A 23,943-nucleotide genomic window follows, 5' to 3' on the forward strand; every position below is an offset into this window, starting at 1 on the left:
CCATATGACCGATTGAGTCCGTGAATTGTTGTTGTTGTTGTTTTGTGTTACTTCGGCTCCTAACAAAAAAAAAAGCCAAAGTGTGATCATTGTTGTGTTGTGTAAAGCAGTTCGAGTTTCACTGATTTCTAAATGGTTTTTACGTACCGCTTTAGTGAGGTAACATTTTTATGTAATTTTTAAATCAGTTACGTTTAGCTGCAATTCTTTTCGTGCAAATTTGATTGTAAAGAAAACGCGAAATTAAAACCAAGTGTGCTTTGAAGCAATGCTACCAAATTAGGCATTGTTTATGTGCGTTCTGAAGTATTCTTTGTTCGCGTTGGTGATGTGCTCAGCTGTTTGCCCGATTTAAGATTGGGCGGATATTATTTCTCATTACAGTTTAGCTAATAAAAGGAATGAAGGAAAGCCTCCTACAAGGGAAATGGATAATCGAAAGTTCTTCAATCAGGAAGGCAAGGAGGCGAAAAATTTCTACCACCTGTCGGATGATGGTGGGGAGCCGCAGAGTAAGTGATGGAAAAGTGGGGGTGTCATATATGTTCATCGAATACTGATGCTTAAGTGGTCTGTTATTATGGTTATTATACATTTCTATTTCTTTAACCAATAGGAACTCCTCCTAAGAGACCTCCGATTGGCGTAAGACCACGTTGTATACAGTCACATGTATCGCAACGTCAAAAATCGTTGTCGAAATCAGGACCCCGTGTACGTAGCGCTTCTACAGGACGTGATAAAAAATCCGAGCTACAGGCCCGGTACTGGGCCTTTTTGTTTGGCAACTTGGAGCGTTCGGTAAGTACCTATCATTGCTCGACGAAAATCGATCGTGACACTCGGTTTAACGCTGTAATTACAGGTCAACGAAATCTATTTAACCGTCGAATGCTACGAGAATTTATCCTCATGCAAGGAAGCAATATTGGTGTTGGAAAATTATATTCGGGATTTCAAAGCTCTTGCCGAATGGTTCAAGGTGTCCTGGGATTATGAGGCTACCCCATTACCGCAGCGTCCCCACTCATTGGCTTGGGAAGTGCGCAAAAGTAATCCCGTTCCACGTGAGTAAATAGTGTCAGCGTCAATCTTAAAAGCATATTTAGAATCTTTGTTTTCATGCTCAGGTGTCCGGAAACAACTCTCCAGTCCGGGGATGTCGGGTAAATCTAGTCCTAGTTTTTCTGGAAAAAATAGTCCATGTCCCGTAGTGGAAGAAACCGGGCGTGTAAGTTCTCCGAAGAAAACAAACTCGTCTACGGAGAGCCTGAGTAAACGATGTAATTTGGCAAAGGCTTCCCGCCACGAAACAACGGAAACTTCAGCACCGTTGGAACAATCACTTACGCTGTGTGACAAAGCAAGCGTCGAATCGTACGTGCTCAAACTAGATCAGTACACTCAAACTAATCTGGAAGACGAAAATCTTACTTTGGCGGAGTATTTGGAGAAGTACGATAAACAATTTTGTAACGGAACCATTACAGTTGATACTGATGGAGAAAGTAATCAAAAGGTGGAGAATAAGCCAAACATAGATGTTGGTCTGGAAGAGAAAAAGTTACCCGTTGCAAGCGATACAAAGAGCGAACAAATGACGGTCAAAAGTTTGACGAAGAATGTTCCGAGCGTGAATACTGCGAGTTTAAAATCTGGGAAAACGCAGACCAAAACACTAACGGTACCAAAATTGGTTGGAAGTCGCGGAAACGTTGTCCGACCCGGTCCAAATCAAGCCCTTGTTCGCAAATCAGCTACAGCAACGGGGTTGTCTCCTATGAATGTAAAAATGGCAGCATCACTACCCGTTAAAAGTGCAACAGTATCCAATATGTCATCGAACGTTTCCACTACAAAGCATAGAAATGGCATCAAGCAAACACATGTGTTGAAACCCGGTAGTGCGCCTCGAACCCAACCAGGTAACTACAATGTGCCAGGTGTTGCGTCACGACTGTCAGTTCGATCGAAAACCATGATAGAGGTTACTAGCCGCAGCAATCGTGTTTATGCCCCTGCGAATGGGGGTCGTAACGATTTACAGAGGCGATCGACGGCGAAGCTTTCATCCGCAGCGAATCATTCAAAAGAAGATATCTATAGCTCTACCTCGACGTTAAAAGCGTCAACCGATCGGTTGGGTTCGCGAAACTCGATTGTTTCCGGTAGCACGGGGAAACCTCCACACTCGCTTCAATCCAAAGCAGGTGATCGTCGTTCAGAGCCGAAATCTATGCCATCAAGCGATCAGACAAATAACGATGGGTGGTACACAGTTAAAACAAAACGGCGATCGAGTTTGCTTTGGGCCACGCGGTTCAATCAACCTACTGGTTATGCAAGCTTACCCACCTTGGCGCTATTGGATGAAAATACTAACAGTGAAGCGCAGTTGGAGAAAAATGATTCACAGGCACCAAAAGAAAACATGAACAATATCGAGGGCGACAACGAAATCGGTCATACGCAACGGGGATCCAAGCGGGCGGTGGAAAAGCCTGCGAAGCCAACACTGCAAGCAAGGGGGGCGGCACCGAAATTGAATGCACCGTTGGCACTAACAATGGCAGCTTCGAAGCCTGTGAAACAACAATCAACACAGCTCGTTAAATCGTCACCTGTCTCGTCAGATACGGGAGCAAAAAACCAGCAGTCAATGGCTCCATCCAGTCGTGTTACCGTATCGAGGCAGAAGTCTGACTTAACTGGCTTAAAGCTAAAAACATTACACAAAGAATTTTTACGTAATGAAAAACTGAAGTCCAAACATTTTGATCCACAAACCACTGCGGGCTTTATGGACATGAATCTTAAAAACGGTAATGAACGTAAGGGGCAGACCATAAGCTCGTCTGCGCAAGAAGGAGATAATCTCATTCATCTAAATATGGTTGATATGAACATACAAACAAACATAGCTACTACAGCAATTGATAGTTTGTACGCGACCTGTATGGACGAACGTTCGGAAATAATTTGCAATGGGAAAAAACGAGTTGCACAATACGTTGACATCGCCAGTCAATGCACCAGTGACGATCAGGAGGAGCAAGAGCGGGATGACTTGGAAAGCGATGAAGATCAGCGAAAGCTGTTGGAGGAACAGGAGAGTTTGGAAGCTCAAATACGGGAACTGGAAAATACAGGTAAGTTGCGCGTTTACTCTTTGCTATTGTCATATTGAATAGAAGTTGATACATTATGGTTCAAATTGTAGAAATTGATTTCGACACGGAGACAGATGAAACGGATTGTGAAGCGATTATAGACTTTGAGGACACGGATGCCACTGTGGAGAGTGGTAGCGAGCGACCGACTGACGTTACGGGTATCGAAGGTGAAAATGATGAAGACATTACGCTAGAAGCCCGGTATGAACACGTGCTGGCTGGTATGAATTGGGTGGATCGAGCTCGAACGCTCGATACACTGAAAGCCATCGTGGCCCGCCATCCAGGCCGTGCGCAGCAGTTGCACGCCAAACTGTCAAGTCCCTCCAGAAGGCGTTCGTTACATGAAACGCTAAAAAAGTACCAGGCTAAGCAGACACGAGCCTTAGAGAAACGGCAAGCTTTGCAAAAAGAAAAGGCACTTAAAATTCAGCATCTCCTAGCGCGCGTTGAGGACGTGAAAGCGGCAAAACAGTGCTTGATAGAAAAGAAACGACTGCGTATGGAGGAACGACTACAACGGGCGGCCGAGAATCGTTCACAATATTTGAAAGACAAAATTAAAAAAGCACATGACGAGGAAGAAAAGTTGAGAGAGATTGCTTTTATTAAAAACCTGGAGGCACAGAACAAGCGGCTAGACTTCTTAGAATCGTGCAAAGAGCAGGAAGTGCGTCTACAAGACCTTGAGACAGAACGGCAGAAGCGAGCTGAAGAAAAGGCTGCAAAGGAAGCTGCTGTTGAGCGACGCCGGCAGGAAATCGAACAAGAACGTCAAAAGAAATTACAGCAAATGAGTGAAAATCGTCGAGAGCGTGAGAAGCGTGTAGGAAAAATGCAAGAACAGAAAGAACGGCAGCGCCAAGCATTGGCCAGGGAGAAGGCACGGGACCGGGAGGAACGATTGCTGGCCCTGCAACAACAAAAGCTGGCAACGGCAGAAGAATTGCAACGAAAAATTATTCAAAAGCAGCAAGAGTCTGCTCGCCGTCATGAAGAAAACATTGAACAGATCCGGCAAAGGGCTGTTGAAATGGCAACCATTCCTAGCCGTAGCGCTGACGAGTTAAGAAATGATGAGCAGGATGAGGAAAACTCTAGTGTAAGCGAAAGGGAAAGTTCCCACGGTGGTGGTGCAAGCATGGTGCCTAAAATTAACAAAAAAAGATTGAAGAAGTTGCGTCAAAAGTTGTCCACGGCGGCTGAAGAGTATCTCAGTGAACTTAATCCTTTGGCTCCGTCGATACGTAAACAGAGCCAGGTACCACGACTACTAGGCGCAATCGCAAAGGGTGGAAACGGAGTGCTGGGAGTGGAACGTCCGATCGGACAGCTTATACGATTGATTGCAAAAGCAGAGGTAGCAGATTTTCAGTCACTATGGTTGTTGGATGGATTGGGTACGATTGCATCCGTCATAGAAAATGGTCTGTCTCCTGGGACGGATGTGTCAAAGAAGTAAGTATCGTTTTAACAATAGGCCATTGAAAACGATTAATTGTGTGAGCGTTGGATTCTTATGACGATGGAATGCAGGGGCAAAATCTCATAAATGTTTGTTCATTCTTTGCAGGGCTGTAGTGCTTTCTGTGCAATTGTATCGAAACGCTTGCACATTGTGTCCCCAAATTGCGCGTCATGCGGTATTAGGAAACTCTATTCTGGTGCTGTTGAATGCTTTGTTGCTTTCAATGAAGGTTAGTAAGGAAATTTACGCCATAGTTAATGTAAGCCATAATGTAGTATTTAACATAGTCCTATGCTACATTTAGCTTTACACATGACACTTTACACATCACATCGTGCGCGAGAGTATTAATGTTGGATTTCTTTTATTTTCCTTCCGTGTATTATTGTAAAGATCCCGGAAGAAAAAAATGCTCTATTCCCGGTGGAACTATCAACCGAGCTTATACTCGCATGTACTGTTGCACTTTTACCAACAAGTCCCTCGCCAAAGCAAGTGACACATCCAAAGGTTGCGGAACGAATGCCAGATCTTCTGAGGTAAGTTAAAAAATGGGAGACATATGCTCTCGTTTGGGATCATTTCGATTAAAGGTGGCATTAAAAATCGTCAGATAATAGGTTGTTTTTGGTGCTATGCAATTAAATTGGATAACTTTTCCCAGTGGTTTAGGGTCCGTTTGAAGAAATTCATAAAGTTGCGGGTCAACCGAAACAAACTTTTTTATAATAGATCATTTATGTTTAATGAGTAGATTAGTGATGGGTCATATGATTTATTTAACGACTGGACTCGGAGTCGGGTGCGAGCCTATCGGAAACGATTCTGAAACGTGAAAATTGGTTGAATAAGTTGGTTCAAATGTAATCCATTTTAATTTTAAATTCACCATTTGTAGTTTCTCGATTGACCTTTTTAAACTATCTTGCGATTAAACCCTATTTTAGTTATTTCAATGGCATTCGCAATGAATGAATGAATAACGTCTGTATTCGATTTTTTTTTTAATAAACGGAAACGGATTTTTTTAGGACATAAAAATACGATGTAAGTATGTACTGTGCAGTAACTAGTTTCTGCCCAGCCTCGATGACTTTTTTCTTGCTGCACAGTAATATCGTGGAGCATGTACAACCGTTACACACGAGAGACAAGAGAAAAAACAGCGAACTACAATCTCAAAAAGACATACCAAATTCAAAGTGAATAAATTATAGATTGATTTTGTGTATAATTGTGTATTCTACTATTAGGTTCGTTCTGTTCCTTTAATCGTATGATCAAACCAACGTGAAAATACAATTACGATCCAGGATTTTCACACCTATCACTGTTTATTTATTTTTAGAAGTATAAAATACGATTTACTCCGTTTGTCTTACTCATTTTTTTTATCGGGACGGAAGGAACGGTCAAAGTAGTAGCACATCAAGTGTTAACGATTGTTCAATGGTTTTCTTTTACATTGAGGGATAACATGTATTATTGTTAGCTTTCCATCCCATGGACAACAACTGTCCATGTACCACGATATTGTTAAATAGACGAACAAACTATCAACACTTACAAATGCTACCTAGAGTTTATGATGAGTTTATAGAAATTGTAAACTTTATATTTTAGCTAATTCAAATTTCTTTTTTTTTGTTGCGATTTTAGTTGTTATTTATTATACATCTAGTTTCTTTTCTTGATTTAACATGTACACGCAATCTCTTTGGTTTTGTCCAATATTCATCTTCTGTTCAAAGTGCAGATTCGTGGTAAAAATTGTATGTGAGGGGGGTAGGGGAGGAAGAGGGGTTGACGGAAAATACGATACTTGAACCCACGACGGGCATGTTGTTAAGATGTGTTACTTAACACCTGTACTACGGGACCGATCCTATAATGGATTCACTCGTAAAGAAATATCTCATTGAACTATGTACAATTTGTGATTCTTGTCCTTGCCTTTTAACACAAAACAACTTTACTCTATGTCAGTGATGTCAAACTCGTTTTGGGTCGCGGGCCGGATTGGAGTTGAAAATGTTTCCGCGGGCCGTAGTTGAGCGGTGTTGGGTGAGTGGGTGAAGGGTTAGGCGGTGACTAAAATTCTACCTTTTTATACTGAAATATATTATACGGCGAAAATCATTAAGGAATTATTTTTTGACCTAGAATCGTATATACATTTTTTCCTAGCCTTCTATACAACTTTTCATGACAAATACTCCCAACTTCCAATCTGCCTCATACAATTTACGCCTTTTTGTAGTGCTTGGTTATTCGTTTTAAAGATATCGGCCAGATTTTTGCAGAAGCCTAACTAAAGAGTACCCGCATCAGAGAAGTGAAGAAAGGTATTTCGATGTATGGTTTCCGAATTCTCCAGAAAGCCTCAAAATCAGAAAATGGCTAAAAATACGGGAAAATACGGGATTCCGACTTTGGAGAGCCGCCAGCAAACAAGAAATAAAACACATGGTATCAAAAACTATCAGTAACTTCACACTTCGTTAATCGAACTATTGAGACTGAATGTTGAAATCTTCTTCTTCCTCAGTAAATAAACATTAGTATACCCATTATTCCTGTCTCGTAATCAACAATCTACTCCAGTTTCATTCAAATAACTGCCAAAGTTCTGCGCGGGCCGTATGTTTGACATCTCTGCTCTATGTTATTTTGCAATTGGCAAAACGAGATGAAACGCAATCTCTTGTAATTAGTGAAAATTTTCAAACTTTTCAATTTGCAACACATATATTTGTTGAGGGCCATGCAAACGTTACAGTATCTAATGGATTAATGTTTTAAATGTAAATCTTGTTTTGATAAGAACATACTTTTTGCAAAATCAATTTTTTTATTAAAATTGGTAAAGTAATATAAATAGTTATTATCATTGTTTGCCATTTACTAAATCATCGTGCGGAGTTTGGAGTTTTTGTTTATATTCTTTCTATTTGGCGTAACGTCCTACGTGGACATGCGCCGGCCTATACAGGCTTTCGAGACTTAATTCATTACCACGCAGCCGGGTATAGTCAATCCTTGCCACGGGGGAACGGTCCATTCTAGGTTTGAATCCATGACGGCATGTTATTGAGTCGTTCGAGTTAACGACTGTACCACGGGACCGCTCCCGAGCTTTTGTTTATATTTTTATGCATATCGGAAGTTAGGTGTTACAGGGTTTCTCTAGTCAACTCAAAACCATAAGCAAACAATTCAATCCCGTAAAATACATTTCAACAATAGCAATGGAAATTCAAATGATCTGTCATTGGTGGCTTTGTGTACGTTCGACAAACATTTGATAATGTTGAATTGGGATTTTACAAATTTGAAATGAAGCTTAAAGTGTTGGGTTGGATAGAGAAACCCTGTAAGCATAATAACAAGACACTAGAAGAAAACATAAGAACCTAAACAACAATATCAAACTACTACAACTCTGTAAAAGTCTTCACATTGAAAAATATGTAATGCCATACTTTCCTACACATTCTTTGAAGCTATTTTCAGTTATCCTATTTGATATTATTGAATTGCACTCATAAACCTTTGAATTATTTCAGATGTTTTGGATGATTTTAACTTTACTACTGTTGATCAATAAAAAGAGGTTGCTTTTATTTAATGACTGATGGAAGTGCATCAGTGCTCTTCAAATCAATTTCTTCAATCAGTTACGGTTACTTTACGGAACCAGCTGACAGTTTTATGCGATCGGAGGTCATGACGATCGGTGGGCAAAGGAAACTGCCCTTTCATCGCGTTCAATTTATGTTGCTTGTGAAATGATGTTTGTCGGAACGAGTCCGAGAGAGAGATAAAAAAAGAAAGAAGGTGAGGTGTATGTGCTCTCCATACCACCCCATTAAAGCGTGAAGCGATGAAAACATGTGTTAACATACACAAGCCCTCAAACCAGGCGCCGCCGTGTATTGATAATGGATGAGAATATGTTGAATTCTTTTTGTTCGCCTTTATGCATTTCTTTATGGTTAAATGCATAACATAGTTTTCGCACTAGAATTGCTGAAAGAGGTGCATTCGTTAATGGACAACTCATCGACAGCTCGAGTAAAAACACACTTTGAATGCAGTCTTACACGAAGAGACAAAATTGGGATGATTTGTAAAATATTTATATCACCGTTTCAGCGCTCATGATTAATGGAATGGATGCGCTATTGTTTATTTTTTTATTAGTGTCATTCGTTTGCTTTATGCTTGTTTCACTTAAAAAATGATAGCAATACAGCCTTTTCGATCATAGTAAAACGTTTATTGGAATATGGATCCAAATCTATCAGTCTATTTTTTTACAAATTTTCATTTCGTATATGTTGTCTCATTTGTATGAGAAATAATAATAATAGTAATATGTTTTGTTTGATATGTGCTTCTTAATATTGCCATGCCAATGTGTGCACGAATTGTATAAAGTAGCAATTGAAAACCATGCAATATTGAACTGTTGTGTGTTTTGTGCATATTTATGTACAGAATAACGTATTTCGTATATCGAAGTTGCTCTCTTAGAATGATTCCTTGAGTTCAGTTTTATCTAGGTTTCAGTATATTAGATTATTGAGTTCATGTAAAATAATGTTTAAAACAGCAATGATCAAATAGATTTATTTTGATTTGATTTAGATTTACGTCAATGCAGTCAATTAATTTATTTCAATAGGTGTTGTAACATGTTAATTATATCGTAGTTAAGCTGTCTTTAAAAAAAAGATACACGGACTTGCTCTATTTCATTTGATGATGCCGTACTGATCTGTTGGTACATCTATATCACACGCACCGATGTAACCCTAAATCTCTAGAGCACGGATTTATTAAACCCCTTGAATAATAAGTGTAGTTAAGCAATCAGCCAGATGAACTGGGGGAAAAAAGGGGACGGAACGGAACGGGTACTATTCTACGGTGAAGGCACAATTCTCTTGCTGGCCTGGCAATAGCTTCCGGTATCGAGGATTTTTTTACCCCATTCCGTGGATGCGTTTGATGTGTTCCTGCTCATCTTGTCTATTGTTTGCATATGTCGCGCTACCATCGGATATCGACTGTACAATTTTGCATATGTTTCAATTTATATGACTGTTTCTAAAATACAAAAAAATGGCAGGCCAACACATATAGCAGGTTTGAAGATCTGCTCAACTCAGGGGTGGTAAAATAAATATCGTTTGGCATAGGGTATGATAGGGTGAAATTATCATCTAATAACCAGTGCATGTCTCTATTTAGAATAACTGATAGTTTGTCACGCCCAAACGGGTGTGCCAACGGGGTGAAAAGGTGTTTTTTATTGATTTTTTCTGTGGGTTGTACAAAAATGTGATTTGTGTAATTGTAATAGTTTCAACGAAGGCGTTTGGCGGGTCTGCTTTTAATCTACGAATAATATTTTATATTAATTTCTCTTTTTTTTTGCTCAGCAACTGACGCTAATTAAGGCTTACTCTTTTTTATGTTTATTGCGGTATCCGTGTCTGACTGATCATCCTTATCACAATAGTCTTTTCTTTATATAAAGGAATGGTACAGTTGGAAATTACAGTTGACTACGGGAATATGGTCCCGATGGTAATTGTGCGCGTCTTTCCAAGAAACTGCTGGGGGCTACATTTCTTTAGTATTTGGTTTAATTTTTTAAAATGGATTTGTTACCGTTGAGTGCGGGATACAATTGTCAAATGCACAGCTTAACAACATGCTCGTGTTGGGATTGAATCTCCCATGGATCACCCGTTCGCAATATTTTGTTTATAATTTCCATACAAGTAGTCAACAAAAAGAGAGAGAGAGAGCTTCCATGCACACTACGCAAAAAGACACAGATAAGTCAAGTTCATTAGTGTTAGTAACGATTATTATCTTCTTCTTCTTCTTCTTCTTCTTCTTTCCTGTACCACTATTTGTGGGCTTCGCTTTCAGTGACTTATTGATTCCCCCCATAGCAGGATAGTTAGTCCTACGTATGGCGGCACGGTCCATTCGGGGCTTGAACCGATGACTATTGTTGTTAAGGCATTCGAGTTGACGACTGTACCATGAGACCGGTTTAACGGTTACTATCATTCACTGATAATTTAACGGTATAGTGGTAATAATTACGTTTATTTTATTTGACGATAAGAGTTTAATTTTACTATAAATCTTGTTTATAGTTTGCGAATTAAAAATACACATCGTTTGGCGGATGAAACTTTACTTTTTAGTTATTTTTTAGGAAACGTCAATTTTAAAGTCGTAAAGTCTTAAAAGTGTAAATTTCCACTTTCATGTTAATGCTACTTCTAATAAGTGTTTAGAATGTTCGATCCGTTGGAACCAAGTAAAATAATATTCAATGGTTTCAAGATGATTGTGACGATAAATGCGCCATCATAACATTAAATTATTAGTCCTTTTCATTAATCAATATTTATTAATTTCTTGGCCATTTGTTATGAATGAAAAAAATCTCTGCAAATCAAACTTTGAGTTAAGAACGTTTGATTCCAAACATTACTTGACGTTCTTCAAATTTGGGTTCGCACGTTGAAGAGGGCTGAAAATGCCTGCCAATAATTTCCGAAATACGAACGCCTACTGGCCGTTCTAGCCGTTTTACCCCCGCTTGATGCTGTACACGGTAGAGGTCATGCTGGGCTATGCTCATCGTATCGCCACAGTCCTCTTGTTTTGTTGGAGGGCTGGGATGGACCGCATGCTGCATAAATGGGGAAGTCCCGTCGTGCTTGTGCTTTGATTTTATTAACGCCCATTGCAAAAGTGCAAAACAAATGTCAATCTGGATAAAAAAGCGTGTAATGATTATTCACAACTGCACCAAAAAGGTTTGGGCAAACCTTTCTTGTGGTTGTATTTACGAGATTATGTCTTTATGTTTAGCCAATCGGGATGAATCAATTTATGATGTAATGACCAACAATGTTAGTTCACGATAGTATCGTAGTTTTTACTGGCATTAGTGGGTGCATTCCCTTTAAACGTGATGTTTTTTTTTCGGGCACTCTATCAAAACGATGTTTCCATGCATCACAGTATGACGCATGGCCAATCAAAAGAAGAGCCACCCGCTGGGTTTGTGTTCCCAGTGGCACCATATTATATGTTATCCTCTTGCTGTGGTCGTGGTTGCGGCTAGTGCCACTGCGACTACTTTAGCAGCATGCAGCTTTCCGTCGCACTCTTTGTGATCGTTTTTCCAATGCGAAGCATCTGCGGAACGGTTGTTTCATTTGCTTCCGTCATGATTTCACTGGCATTGAGGCTTGCGAATGAGGGAGAGATGCTGCTTCATCGATGGCGAGGACCCCCTGGGGAATCAGGCAATCTTTTATTCTCCCATTAGGAAACGATAATCACCTTTGTCGTTCGCTGCGCACATCGGGCAATGGGCCATCGCTGGTTGAATGGTGATGTTTTTATACCTTACTCACCGTTCTGAATCTAGGGATAGAGGCTCGTGTGGTTTAACGATACACAATCAAGATTTGGGCAGCGATGTGCCAAACGGAGCTGCTGATGATCATGTCGACGGCTTTATTGAAATTTGACACCTCTTGGCTAGTAGACCACACGCTGTGTCGTTGAATTTATGAAGCAAAACATTTCAAGTACATATCGGTGTTGATCGTCACGTTGTGCTGGAATAATCCCTGAATTAGTACGTATTGAATGTGAATGTGATATTGATGTGCAATATTCGGTACAGTACTCAAGCGATCATCATAAATTCTGTTTGGCAGTTCATGACGATATAATTGCGTACAGAATTGTAAGTGTACAATAGGTATTTTGGTTTACCTTTGATTTATTGAAATGACTGTGAATTTTGCCTAGAGATGAGGACGATCCACACTAGCAATTATGCATGATTTATGTACTCGCGTTGCTGCTTATGTTTAAACTGAATAATGTGAAAGTAAATGTGATTACTCGTTGATAAAGTTTTGTAGTGCAATCGTGTTTGTATACTAGAAGATCGGTGTCAGTTACTCAGCAATATTCGTGTCCAAAATAAAGAAAAGACATACATAAAATATGCTCTCACTTTGAAGCGGCAGAATAATGTTGTGGAATAGATTTTGTGTATGTTTGCTTTTAGTTAGCGCAACGCACCCGATAAGGATGATTCATTCGATATCATTTCGGTCGTACGGCACTACTAGGCCACGTGAACATCATTAGCATTCTAGCATGGCACCCACAAAAACCTACCGGGGCCAAACCTTGCGAGATGTGTTGAGTTCTTACGTCTACGCTCTGTTTACCGAGTATCCTTCCTGGGCGCAGTCGCTAGCCCTAGCAGCTAGGGCTGAATTCGTCCTCCAGGGAAAGCAGCGATGGCAGCGTTTGTGGAGGCTGTCTGTAGGGATGGATAGATTGTTGCTCGTTACGGTTACGGTACTATGCAAGTACGAGCACGTGGGCTAAGACCGGAGCTGTGCTGGAACGAACAACTGAACATCAGTTCAAATATTTGGCTTTATCTGGCCCGCTAATTGAAATTTCACAATTTTCAGCCCGTGAACACAATTCTATTTGCGAATGTTTTCTACCAGCCAATTTGGAGGTGCACATCTAGCCAGAATGAATATTTGCAGAGGTGTGTTGGTATAGGCTTATTATTCATTGAATATAAGATCAAGTCAGTGGCGCAAAAACAAACAACGAATGTTTTTGTAAAATTTTGTTTTGGCAGTTATTGTTAGGATTTGCGCCTAATATAGAATGAGTAGTTTGATTCAAACTATACTATCTTATAATTTGGTGTAGTTATTACTAATTTTCGTTATCATTACTAATTTTCGTTTCATTTAGCTTTAGGTGGTAGAATTTGTCATGTGTTCAACAGTTGTTGTGCCAAAGATGAAGAAAAGGGAAGATTTTATCGACTAAATTAAGTATTTGATATGATTCTGATAACCCTATTAGACAATAAATAGTATTGTTTCCTTTTTTTGTTATTTTTCCGTCATATCGTGATTCTGGTATGGAAATCGGAATTCGACATGTTTATTTTCAATCTACTCCGGACAGAATTTTTCTGTCAAGGTCGATAGAAGTATTTGAATTTATTGTTGGTGTTTGATAAAAACTACGTGGATGATAAACAATTTTTGATTGCTCTGGAAACCAATAAATTGGGTGAATAATGTGAAAACTGATGTAACAATTTATCATGTCTTATTACACGTACGACCGGCGTTGTGCGTTGTGTCAAAGCCTGAGTTTGATAGAAAAACACTAAACGAGGGTGACTTTCCATTGTTTAATCAGCATATTACTGAAGATTACAATTATAAAACATTTACATAACATGACTTGTAAAATTTGACCAAAAGGGAATTTTTATTGCATTTGACAATTGTTGTGAAATCAGTACAACTTTACTGAAAGAACTCAAATTAAAAAAAACTGCGTATCTCCGATTCCGCATATAAGAGATACCGAGTATCTCGGGGACTTCCATTTTATAATTCTCCTTACACAGTGGTCAACAAACTTTGTTACACTAAGAACTAAAATATATAAAAAATACCCGTAGAATTGTACTTAAAAGAAGCAATTTAATAGGTTCAGATTCATCATGTTTTAAAAGTTATAAGAACTATCTAGGCAACAAAGAGCCGCATGCGCCTCACGGGTCGTACTTTCATGATTAATATCTTAGCAGTACAATGACAGACGATGTACTTAAAATTAAGTTTTGATAATATTTACATTGCATTCTTAAAATAAAAAACAATTTTATAAATAGCCTACCTGAAGGCTTTTCTATTTTATTCAAAGCGCAATTATAATTGTTGTTCCATGTTTTGCATACTTTGAATGGAATTGAATTTAGTTTTTCATAGAAATATTACCTCGAACTTTTATTATTTAAATTGAGTTTGATGTACAAAAAAAACTCATATGATACTAAAATTCAGCTAACCAATCATTTTTCCTTTGTGTAATATCTTTATTTATTTTGAATGGAAATGAGTTTAGTTTCTCATAGTTCGAACTTTGAATTTTTATTAATTAAACTGAGTTTTATATACAAAACAACTCGTATGATACTAAAACATAGTTAACCAATCATTTATCCTTTGTGTGATATCTTTATTTATTTTGAAAAAGTTCTTAATTCCTTCAATTTTTTAAATGTTGAATGGCTCAACAAAAATGTTTCGGAAATAAAGAAAATATATTTGTTGGACAATTATAGGATACAAGCGTTGCATCTTCATAGAATCAAAATAAATTATATCAACGTAATGAAACGTATACATTTAACGTAATGAAGCGATTTAGCAGAATATGTTAGAATTGAATCATGTTGAAAATTTGATATTTGAAAATATGTTACTTAGGATGACTACATTAATATTCATATTAATTAAGTCCAATATCCAATCCGATCAGATGGAAGGTTGTAAATGAACAAACACAAAATAACTCTGCAAATGAAATGAAAACATTCGGGATGTACGAATGTCCGCAAATATAAAAGAAAAAATGTACGTGCATGTTTATATACTTGATCCAGCCGTTTTTTTTTAAATAAGCAACAAAGTGGATTTAAGTTCGTATTCAAATTGCTAAGCGGATTATGAGAGTGGCTGTTAATTGAATTGAAACATTCAAATCGTTGCTATGAATTTTGTTCTACGTTGACTTTTCATTCGTTAACATAAAACGTTGCTTGTTGATAACAGGTAGTATCTCAAAGGATCACAATCAAAAACTGAATCCTTCGAGAAAAACTGTAATAACTTATATATTATTCTATATAACTCATATATTATAATATATTCCAATCGTTTAGGAAGAGGATATAAACTGCTAAACACTAATTTTAAGTTGAAAACTAAAAATACTCTGTTAACCAGAATATGTGCAATAATCAAAGTGTATGTATTAATTTATAGAGTAACTTCTATCAATTGTCAGTTGCCATTCCCAATTCAAATTCTTTGCTTCACTTGTTACATTATTAAAAACGTAAATAAGGTACCCTTTTTGTTTCCGGAAAACTGCTCTGTGGATGAAATAAAAAATGCCGCCTTGCCAGAACAGAGAAGAGAAAATATTACCCTTTACTAATACTATGGGTCGTCTTTTGCATACAAATTATGGGTTTGCTTAAATCCCAAACAAATCAAACGGCAGACGACCGTTTGCTAAAAACTGACCGTGTGTACGAAAATCGCCGTTCGTAGGCTTGTATAATGGAAGATTAATGTTTGTCTTTGGTCAGCCTAGAAAAGAACACAGCAATTCTTTTATTTGAGCGAGTGAGAGTTCACTGGAACTGTGAGCATTGTTTGCGTTTGCAACCCTTTTCTGTGCTATAGTCAACAGGTCCTAATGAAGTGGTAATTTGGATTCGTTGTGCAAAGATGTTTGGGTGTTTATGTGCTTTTTTGCAGATCTGATCGGATGTGGCTGTTTATATCACACCGTTACATTACCACAATAGCGTTGTCGATACATTTTGAGCCACTAAACAGATGAAGCTTTTCGTCAAAGCTATACGACATTCTGCCATAGATACAGATCTCTGGTTCAAAGTTTCTATTTCATTTCAAGGGACATTTCGGAATTGGAACCCAGAATGAACGTGATGCAATTAATTTGCTACTGTTTGCTCTGATGCTACAATATAGCAAAGTATAGGTGCTTTACGATGTCCTACCGTTGCTTAAAGGATAGGAAATGAAAGACTCTTTTGATAACTAATTCTTATCAACTACGCGGCTTAGCGGGAATGGTGGGACTTGGCGAATGTGCAAATAAAGCTGTTTTTGTTTACCTATGTCATATGTTAATTCTTCACAACTTTGATTATACTGTTTGCAATCCTCTTGTTACACTTGATTGCAGCTGACAGCTACCCACGCTTGGCCCTTGGATGCTAGTAGGACGGGACAAAAAGGGTCTATGAGTGGTACGGTAGCGTCTGAGATAGTAAGGGATATGAGCGACAGCTACAAACAGCAACCCCTCGGTGCAATGTTAGTACATGGTGATATTTTTCCGCAGGATCTGTGTTTGCACTTTTCTGCGTATTAGCCTGGCGCTGTCAAGTGTCAACTGTCAACTTGTGTGCGACTGAGGTTCTCGCTAACCCCTTGCCCCTTTCGATGGGCTTCTGTGCATTATTGGTCCAGCGTATCTGTTTTCGCTTGGTGTTGTTGGAGGCAGTATGGTACGTTAGAACAGATTCCGATTAAATCCTCATTGTCGGCCACTCCATGCCACATTGTAGTATGTAACAAATTGTATGGGGAAAAAATGGACTAGATTTGTTTTGATGATACATTTGCCTTCCTCTTCTGGGCCATTTCCCAATATCAATTCGATTGTGCATTAGCGTAAGGGAGCGGGCAATCAAACGTGGGTATTATAAAGCTGTTAGAAAAGGGTCCACAAGGCAGTTTAAAGAACAACAAAAAAAAATTAAAAAAAATACTGAAGGGTGAGTATTTAGTGATGTGGATTATAGCCATGTGGATTATAGTGCTGCTCGGAATATGTGTATGGATATGAAGCAATATGTTAATGTTTTAATACTAGTGTTGAGTGCCATTATTATCAAGATCTTTTGGATGTTTTTAATATTAAAAAAATATGTAAAAACTTCAAAACGTTCATTTGCCACGTTTGCTTCATAAAGATCAGTCAAGCTTTTTTATTATGTACGTAAAATTAACTAAGAGACTATATTTTCTTTTCTATTTATTCATATTTACAGCTACATCGTATGCATTGGATTGGTGGAGAGTTTGGTAAAGCGAATCGATAAGGTACATGAATCGATCGAAAATCAAACAAGCCTTGTGCTTTCACTACTTGCTTCATTAGGTCTGCTAACAAAGTTGGTTGAAATATGTCCGAAAGGTAATGTAATAATAATATTAGTTGTAATTATACGAAATGAAAACACAAACGCCCATATAAAAAAGAGTTGTGCATTTTTACAGGTCCTGATGTTACCAAATTGTTGCTGACGGCACAGTCTACGGAGCTGTTCGGAACGATCTCTTTACTTTATGCCGCCGTTGTTCCAATTGGTAAGCTAATAAAAAAAGAAACAAAACAGAAAACAGTGGAATATAAGAGTAGCAAAACAGAAGCATCGAACGTGATATTTGGTTCATAAAGGCAATTTTGACGTATTTGTGGAAACACTTCCTTGTGAAGTCCACAGTTTTGTTATTGACGGTTGTAATATCGGAGAACAATTCTAGGATAAGATTTGTTGTGCGTACCATAAAAGGGTGTGTTCATCATATTCTACATAACTTGTGATACTGACGGTAGCTGGTACCGGAAACGACTGTATTTAATTAGTAGATTAATCTAAACGTCACGAACTATAAACATTCCGCCAGTGTGTGGTTGATGATTTTGCCGCTTGTTCATTCAAGAAAAACTTTAACAGCATCTTCCCGTAAAATCATTGCCCTTGCTGGATTTGGGTTGGTTCACATCGTATTCAATCGTTGCTTTGCACTTTTCTCATTTCACAGGTGAAAGCATTCCTCCCAGAACGACTTCCTTGGCGGCGGCTACTTTTAATCTTCTGGTGACCTTTGCCAACCTGAACGTTGAGACGTTCCAGGTAAGTAATCGCGGCTCATAAACGATGGGAGGCTTGTGCTTCATTTCGTTTCGGTTTAGTTTTATGGTGTGCTTTAACTATTTCCGTCTTATTTGATTGTTGAGTACGTACAGTAGTGATTATAAGATGACTGTGCGAGGTGTTTGTTTGTTGGATTGAAGGGGCTGTGTTGGATTTGGTCCAGAGCTTGGCACATTACTTACTATAGTCTGAAATGGCTAGAACCATCTTTGCATGATAAACCACGACAACACGATAAAATTCACATATTTTTTAGAATGTATGAATTATAGTAGACCTACAATACTAAATACAATTTATTTTAACATATTCGATGATTTCACGACAGCGGTTCATAGCATGACATCGTAATATAATTGCTTATTATGTTTGACTATGCGGCGTTTTCTTTTACCAACAGAAACTGGAGATCAAAGCCGTAATAACTAGTTACATTTTATGTCTGTCTTTTGCTTCCTGTAAGTAATAAGAATAATCGTTATCAAGCGAAATGGTATTAGGAAAGGAAATTGCACTTATAAAGCTTCTACATATTGCTACTATTAATGCCAAACTATTAATGCGAAATGCCAAACGTAAACACACACTTGAAACAACACATAAGTTAATAATGGATGATTTCATGGATCGAAGTGTATTCTCCTACAAGCTCGGGCGTGCTTTGGATCCCTTTTGGGATATTGCTCGTTATTAAGGATTGAAGTTGTACGTTGTAAATCGTTGTAAAATATATCTAGCAAGGTTTGCAGTAAATTATTATTTTTAAATCGTCATGCAAAACATCTATTACAAAAGGTATCGCACAAACATCATTTACTTTAACAGTTTTATTTACAAAAACTGTTTATTCATAATCATAATATAGTTATGAGTTACATTTTACTTAAGTTTACATGGTTTATATGTATCATGTTTCACTTATTTCACCAAATTTCACTAAAGCTCAAAAGTAGTAATCATCTTGATAATAGTATAGTTTTACACTATTACACTATCTATTCATTCCATTGTTGATAAAACTTCAAGGGACATGTATATAGTTCTGTGAAATTCCCTGGAAGATCGTCACACTGTAGAGGAGAGTAGTTAATTAGTGTACTTTCCCTGGATTGAAAATATTTGATGTCTTGAGTTGTGTAAGATTTGATTGGAATTTGGGTTTCGGCACGGTTCGGTAACACTCGAGCTACGAGTGAAGACGTTTTTCGGATTGAACGGTAAATACTTTTCATCCCTTCTTGGTTGTTTATCCAACAACAACAAGCAAACTCCATCTTCATCACCTCGATGATGGAGTACGGGAAGCTTTAAGCAAGCGCACTTCATGTGAATTGGCTTGTTTCTTAGCATGTGATTTTGGTTGGCTGAGAAATGAAGCAGCACTAGTTTGAAGATTCGTGATGATCGCATTGATACACCAATGCTCTTTTGAATCACTCTGACATGATCCGGTAAAATAACAGCATATCTCGTGGTACAGTCGTGAACTCGAACGTATCAATATCATGCCTGTTATGGGTTTAAGCCTAGAATGAACTACTGGCTATATCCAGATACATGGTACTGAATAAGTATCGAAAGCCTGAATATAGGACGGCTTGTCAAAATAGGTACAAATGAGAAAAAGTCTCAGTGGTGAATGTAAATAAAAAAATTAAATATTTTTCTAATTATCAAATAACAAATGAAATAGTCAACAACAAACACGCGAACATAGTGACAATCTCCAAAACGAATAACATTGTATACATATTCTATCACTCTAAAGTTGTATTATTTCAAATGTTATACAAAATTCTAATGTTTGTATTTATTTTTAACTTAGGGTTATTAGGGTTTATTAAGAATGTTTAACTGTTTGTAAATAATATTTGAATTCGTACCATGACAATATGGTAACTGTTTTGAATTCAATAACCTAGGGTAATAATTTTAAATTAAGTAAATAGTAAAAAATGTGTGAGAAAAGTTCATAAACCCCTCACAAGCCTTGTAAATTGTAGCAGATAAGGTACATGAGGGCTGCTGGGCCCGTGATACAGTCTTCAATTTGCCAGACTTATCGTATCAAGTATTTCGGGAACAACATGTACACACAATGAAAAGCTAGTGTTTAATTTTATTTGGGATTTTAGTAACATACTGATATATTTGTATTAACTCTAGTATTCTAGAAATTAAGTATCCTATGGTCGATACAGTATAGTTTCCAAAAACAACGACTGTTGTATGTCATTTATGAAATGCATTTGTGGCTAATCAATGTTAACTGTTATTTCTCTGATGTATTGCAGGCAGTATTAATAGAGGAAAATCTTTCACTAAAGTTCCTAGACGTCATCAGTATACTATTGCAGTACTGTGTCCCAAAGGCGGACGTAAAAAGTGAAACACAGACTGTGATAATCGACTTAATAGCAACGCTAGGTTTCTTTTGTGCCAACAATAAAATCAATCAGGTAAGAAAGTCATAATCTTGGGTCTGAATACTTTTCTAAGTTCATTTACATAGCGAGTCGAGGAGTAAAGGCAAGCTGCCGCGTTATGGCCATGGCGCCATTTTGGATCCGCTCGGCGTCTGGTATTGGCGATGCTTGCACGATTCAGCTGGTTTGATGCTTTATTTTTCGGAGCCGAAAAAGCGAAACAATGCCAAGCAGATTCCACAAACAGGGAAGAATAATCAACTGGTGCTGCTAGCAGGGCCATCTCCTGTCTTGGGCGGCGTGCACCTTTCAGCCATTGCCTTTCCATTAGCCTTTTAGGTGGCGCAATAATTTTCTTGATCTAAATTACTTTTATGACTTGTGGATTTCTCCTTCGCGCAGTCTTGTGCATTCTCTTCGGTCTAATCTAACTCTTACATATCTATATGTATGTATAGTTTATGTTTTCCGCTATCCATCGAGCGTTGCCATTGGCCCTTTCGTCGTGCGCTCCTTTTCCTTTGTCTTCTTGCGCTTAGCGTGGTTACGGGCACCCTCAATGCTGGGTTCTTAGCTATAAGAAGTCATATTTGCCCCCTATCGCTTTGTTCCATCGTGCTCTCTCGCTGTAAGGAAGAGGGTACATTCACGCTAACTTGCATTCCCGGCGAAGCAAGTGCCTCATGATATCCGCGGTGAATGTCTTCGTGTGTTCTTTTCACGGAATTCCATATTCTGACGTTCGCACCATACGGACGCCATTGCAAGCTACTAGGCGGCTTCTCTGTTCTCCAGCCCCATCAGTAAAGCTCAGATGTGAGAGCCAGTCAGTGGAGATTGTACGTAAAAGATCGTAACAAAACGTATTATTATCGGCAGTTTGCTATTTTGCTCTTCCGCCAAGTAACGGACAGCTAGTTTGGTGTTTGTTCGTTTTGCTACGTTGTTGCTAGCAGCAGACCATTGCGACTTGATCGATGTGCTCGTATACTTCAACGATCAGCTCAGCGAGTCGCAAATGACGTCGAATGATGAATAGGTAAATGTGTTCGATAAGTCAAAATTTGGGAGTGAACTAAATTAATTAAAGTTGGTATATTGAAATGTATGTTTTTTTTTTATTTAACTCTTTTTAACCTTATAAGTAAACTTTCCTTAAAATAAAAATAAAATTAGGTTTTTGTTGAGGAAGTTTACAGCTGTCAGACGTTCGTCTGTTCGTGCGAGTCGCCCTTTTTTATGTCCTCTTTTCATATCTTCTTCTGTTGCCATTGCTTATTACAAGGTACAAGGTTTACAGAACTGCCAAGTCAGTTGTCACTGGTTTGCGCACCGTCATTGTACTGATTCCTACTCGCTGATAAGTGCCAACAACCTGTAAAGACGATGAAAATATTTACGTGTTTTCTTGTTGAAACACTACAGACACTGTTACTTGGTAAATTTGCTGCCCACTGTCAGACGAAGGCTTAAAATTGCTTATCTAAATTATCGTTGCGATGATGATGTATCCTTTTCTAAGCGACAGGAAGCCACAATGTGTTGAGGTAGGGTAATGTAGACTTTATGAATCAATGTGGAAATAAAAGATTCTAGATCGTATGATCACCATTGATTCGTCCCAAAAGTAATCAAGTTTGTCGTTTGATTAAATGTAATAGTTATACAAATAATATAACTTTCATGGGAATCTTTTAACGTTTGCAGGATTTATTAACGTCGGATCAGTACTTGTGCGTAATTAAAAATTTCGCCAAACTACCCAAGCAATTCGACGTATTAACGTATCCAACGTTGGTTACGATCATTCATGACAATCCAAGTGCCAGAGCCGTGGTCAGCAGAGATTTCAATGTGGAGGTAAGTTTTTTGCGTGTTTGTTAAGTATCAATGTTTTAATGTAAAATCTTTGCGCTGGGCATAAACAACACACTTTAATCCAATGTCGCCATCGTAAAACTGTGGGTTTTTTTTGCAATCGTTCAAATTTTATCAGATTTTGTTCGTCAAAGTGTGTATTATAGCCTCACGAGAAGCGTATTGCGTTCAGCTCGCTCAACACTGTTTTAGTTGTTGTTTTGTTTTATTTGCTTTGACGATGACGCGCCTACAGTAGATGTTGGCGTTCAGATGCATGAAAATGTTAAATCAACTAATTTCTCACTTCTTTTAATGTCTTTTTTCATGTTATGGTTTTAATGAAATGTGGTTACGTTGTGATATTTTGCGAACGGCACAACGTCCTTCACAACAGCTGCTGGATGAATTTAGAGGGTCCGATATGGCAAAGAAGAATCGTATTATATCCCTCCTTGTGTAGTGTGATTCAAAGATCTGAAAGAGTTTATACAAGTTGGCGATGAGCGAAGAAGAAACGTGCAAACAAAAATGTTCCAGCTAACGCGTTTGATGAAGGTCCGTAGAGGCATAAAATTGTAACGGGCAGCTAACTAATTTGGCTATCGCGCTTAAGTAAAAGCCGCTCGCGAACGGTGTTCTTAACGGTTGGAGGAGGGAGCATTGTATACGATTCGTTAACGGTGGTAAACGCACGCTAAAACCAGCGAAGTGATCCTTCTTTGAGTGTGACTGGTCCCCATCGTTAAACGGTACCCATCAGCGACGTCAATCAGTATCAAAGCACTGAACATTGTGCGATTTCACGACTCTTAAAAAGTACTGAGACAAAGATGGATCGACAATAAAAAAAAAAAAAAAACAAACGCATCCAACATAACCGCTGCGTTTCAAGAGACGAACCACAATGCAAAGAGGTAAATGTTTGCCAGTGAAGAATCATAGTAGCACGAACCCCTCACGTCAGGCCAAACATCATATGCCTGCATCATATCGCACAATAAGTACCATAGTGTACTAAAATGGTACCATTACCCGCAGCAGCACCCCTTACAATACATTACTATTCTGTGATTAATCCTTAGATTGTAATTGCAACACAAACGAAATAAATGAACACTCCACTAATCGAACAGAGCAGAGTAATTAGAGATAGCAGCTACGTCCGGAATATTTTCCAAAGGATGCAGCATGCAGCGAAGGGTCACAATTGAGTTGAGCAGAGGTATTTAATTTCCAGTCAGTTCTGTGAAACAGTGTAGGAAACTTTATTGTCTTTCGTGATTAAAAAATTAAAACAAGATGAAAGCTTTGGTGCATCATAAAGAAACAACAATAAACTAATCGCTTTTGTACTTACATAAA

At 38.3% G+C, this 23,943-nt stretch overlaps 1 protein-coding gene across 3 annotated transcripts; it reads left to right on the forward strand.

The window, feature by feature from the left end:
* On the forward strand, window positions 1–23,943 carry LOC1279627 (S phase cyclin A-associated protein in the endoplasmic reticulum). Of its 3 annotated transcripts, none has more exons than XM_061656029.1 (14): window positions 1–159; window positions 385–512; window positions 617–801; window positions 866–1,067; window positions 1,131–3,149; window positions 3,221–4,631; window positions 4,747–4,870; window positions 5,035–5,180; window positions 17,405–17,550; window positions 17,634–17,723; window positions 18,183–18,274; window positions 20,590–20,754; window positions 22,429–22,581; window positions 22,976–23,943. In XM_061656029.1, the coding sequence occupies exons 2-14, from the start codon at window positions 428–430 to the stop codon at window positions 23,039–23,041; spliced, it is 4,884 nt and encodes a 1,627-aa protein (XP_061512013.1). In that variant the 5' UTR covers window positions 1–159; window positions 385–427; the 3' UTR covers window positions 23,042–23,943. The 3 variants fall into 3 exon arrangements, with proteins under 3 accessions (XP_061512013.1, XP_061512016.1, XP_061512015.1); XM_061656032.1 differs by having other exon boundaries at window positions 30–294; XM_061656031.1 differs by having other exon boundaries at window positions 30–159; window positions 357–512.

Source organism: Anopheles gambiae, chromosome 3 (assembly GCF_943734735.2).
Source record: "Anopheles gambiae chromosome 3, idAnoGambNW_F1_1, whole genome shotgun sequence".
Classification (NCBI taxonomy): Eukaryota; Metazoa; Arthropoda; class Insecta; order Diptera; family Culicidae; genus Anopheles; species Anopheles gambiae.